The sequence below is a fragment of the Monopterus albus genome, unplaced genomic scaffold (assembly GCF_001952655.1).
Source record: "Monopterus albus unplaced genomic scaffold, M_albus_1.0 scaffold341.1, whole genome shotgun sequence".
In the NCBI taxonomy this organism is placed as follows: domain Eukaryota; kingdom Metazoa; phylum Chordata; class Actinopteri; order Synbranchiformes; family Synbranchidae; genus Monopterus; species Monopterus albus.
In genome coordinates, this window is record NW_018128221.1 from 407,807 (window position 1) to 411,285 (window position 3,479).

Here is a 3,479-nt window from a genome sequence, read left to right on the forward strand (position 1 = left end):
GAAGGAAAGAACAGACTAGACTGTAGCAGTTATCGTCCAGTGTTCTGAACGTAAACTATAAACTGTTTACCTCAATTTTATCAAAACGACTGGAAACAATTCTCCCACATTTAATTCCTAAGGACCAGACTGGTTTCATCAAACACAGACAGATGCAGGACAATGTCAGGAGGGTACTACACATAATACGGCAAGCTGCCCAACAAAAGCTGTAAACTCTAGTGACAAGTCTAGATGCCGAAAAAGCCTTTGATTCTGTGAGGTGGACATTCCTATACAAAGTGCTTGACAATTTTGACTGCATAAATCTATAATTGATGTAATTTCGGGACTATATCAAAAACCAATAGCTAGAATCAAAATAAACGGAGACCTCACCGAGTCATTTACATTAGAGAGAGGAAACCGTCAGGGATGCAATTTATCGCCACTCCTCTTCGCCTTATTTATCGAGCCACTAGGTCCATGGATAATTTGTACAAACTGCAGTTTAAAGAGACAAACTTTATGTTCAGCCAGGTTCTTCAAGAATATAACATTGCAATAAAGCTGTGCCTTTTAGCAAAACAAGTGGCTCAAGGCTTGACTGCAGCATTTACTGCTTGCAAGTCCTGCACAAATCTTCATTCTATAGGTTAACCTTCATCTCTTACTTTTTTTATTTACAGGGAGCAAGGGAGTGCACACAGGGGAGTTCTCACAGGGTACAATTATTCCTGCCTCTTTAAGAGATTCAAACATTGGAATGATGTCATCAATAGCTACTTTTCATTTTTGAGAAAGTATAGTTGTTTACATGGCCTGTAATCAGATTTGGGAGTAATTACAACCAATGCAATATCTTTGATGAGGCCAGTATCAATGTGTGTAGCCTACAGTGTCTTAGGGACTTCCTGCAAGGCTAGGGTGGCTGGAGCCTGTGAGTCAGATAAAAAGTGCTGAGCTCACATTGTATTTCCAGGTACCAACTGAACAGATCTTATTGAGAGTACGACTAAAGAGAAGCTTCTTTGAAAACACTGCAGTGTAAAAAAACAAAACAAAACAGATAGATCTTGAGTTATCTGCCAATCATTTGTTTGCATGCATCTTTCAAGGGACCCATATCTTTACATTCATCATTATTGTCCTTGGCTAGAGAAATTTCATATAGCTGTAACTGTGAAGCTGTGAGACTGGCAGTGAGAAAGTAAAGGTAATCACTCCAGTACATAGCAAATGTGCACAGTTTTTTTTTTGTTTGTTTTGTTTTACTCTAAGCTATGTCTGTTCATAGTGCTCGTCAGCACCATGATAAATGTGAGAAGTGCAATGCAAGTCTCTAGGTTGAAAAAAATCAAAAAGACTGGAAACATTTCTCCCACATTTAATTCATAAGGACCAGACCAGTTTCATCAAACACAGACGGACGCAGGACAATGTCAGGAGGGTACTACACATAATACAGGAAGCTGCCCAACAAAAGCTGGAAACTCTAGTGATAAGTCTAGATGCCGAAAAAGCCTTTGACTCGGTGAGGTGGACATTCCTATACAAAGTGCTTGACAAATTTGGACTGCATAAATCTATAATTGATGTAATTTCGGGACTATATCAAAAACCAATAGCTAGAATCAAAATAAATGGATACCTCACAGTCATTTACATTAGGCAACTGTCAGGGATGCAATTTATTGCCACTCCTCTTTGCCTTATTTATCGAGCCACTAGGCCAATGGAATAGGCAGAGGCAAGATATTACGGGGGTGAATATGGAGGGGGTAGAACAAAAATTGGCATTATTTGCAGATGACCTAATATTAACCATATGCCAACCAACGCAATCCGCTATCCTGGATCATGCAAACTTCACCTTGGTGGATGTGAGCTGAGTGAGGGGGGCTGCTATAGTGCTATAATTTTTAATAAAGCGGTGGTAGAAGTTTGCAAAGCCCAGGAAGCATTGCAGGTCCTTGAAACAGGTGGGAGTGGGCCAACTGGTGACAGCAGATATTTTGGATGGATCGGCGCAGTCTTCCCTGTTCTATGATGAACGGAGGGGGAGTGGAAGACGCACTTCTCCACTTTCACGTACAGGCAGTTTTCCAGGAGTCAAAGAAGGACTTGGCGAACGTGCTGGATGTGCTCTGTGAGGGAAGAAGAGTAAATGAGAATGTCATCGAGGTAAACAAAAACAAAACGACCTAGGAAATCACGGAGGATGTCATTGATCAACCCCGGAAAACCGCCGGGGCATTGGTGAGGCCAAAAGGCATTACCAGATATTCAAAGTGCCCCAGCGGGGTCTTGAAGGCAGTCTTCCACTCATCGCCCTCATGGATGCGTACGAGGTGGTAGGCACTCCTGAGGTCCAGCTTGGTGAAGACTGCCGTGCCCTGGAGAGACTCAAAAGCAGAGGAGAGGAGAGGTAATGGATATTTGTTTTTGAAAGTTATGGCACTGAGACCACAGTAATCAATACATGGAAGAGAAAGCGTGGGAAAGGCAGGTGCAGCCAGGCAAACCTGACAGTAACATGCTTTTGAGTACCTGTGAGAAGAAGAACTGAAGCTTTCTGAACAATAAACATTTAAAATGATATAAAATAAATTTAATAAGTCTTCAAGTGCTGAGCCGAATCCTAAAACATTTCAGATCAAGAAAAGACAAAAACCTGTAGGTTTACAATCCTTAATGGGTGTAAAGTTGTGCTTTTGTAACTGTGTGAAGCACACCAAGCTGCAGCTTGTGTGCGCTTAGGTAGATTCCAGTGTTTGGCTGCAGCTCTGTGTTCAGCTTCCGTGCCATTCACTTTGCATATCATTTATCACGGCGCACGTCACTACAGTTCATCACACACACTGTTACATGCACACTGCTTCTCTTCATCTCCGCAAAGCCAATCACTAAAACCTGAAGATGGGAAAGATTAACACATGCCTCAAATGCCTCTTTATCTTCTTCAATGTGCTGTTCGCAGTAAGTAGATTTTTCTCTGTACTTCTGAATTTATTGCCATTCGTAGTTCAGTTTTATGAGTTTGGTCCTCTGGCCGTTAGTGTTTGTGTTTGAGCAAAAGAAAAGAACAAAATAAAACTACAAGGAAAAGTTCACAAAAAACGATCTACCTTTTTCCCTTTTTAATTGGTCAAATCAGTTTTAAGTTTATATGCGGAGAAACTGAGGGATGTAGGTGGAAAAAATAGAAAAATACAATAAAGCTTCCCAGTTGTTTAATTTCAACTTTTACTAAAAGGAAAACACTCACAGCAACACAGACAACACTGATTTACTGGCAGAAAAGTGAAAAGACTTTAACTTCAAAAGCTTTAATATTAACCCCAACTCTAACCAATGAATATCACGACAGTTGAACAAATGAGGAACAAATGTCAATAAACAAGTAGCATCATGTTTCCACCCCTCTTCCAGGGCAATGAGCAGGTCCGGTTTTTTTTTTTTTTTTTTTTGTCCTTTTCAGTAAAACGGTCCTTCCAGTA

At 40.7% G+C, this 3,479-nt stretch overlaps 1 protein-coding gene across 1 annotated transcript in view; it reads left to right on the forward strand.

Annotated features, from left to right (window-relative positions):
• The first annotated feature begins 2,822 nt into the window (after positions 1 to 2,822).
• LOC109974600 (tetraspanin-8-like) overlaps positions 2,823 to 3,479 on the forward strand; it is a 9,315-nt gene continuing 8,658 nt past the window's right edge. Inside the window, exon 1 of the mRNA XM_020624875.1 lies at positions 2,823 to 2,958. Coding sequence (XP_020480531.1) covers positions 2,899 to 2,958 — 60 coding nt within the window. The 5' untranslated portion in view covers positions 2,823 to 2,898. The remainder of the gene's footprint in view (positions 2,959 to 3,479) is intronic.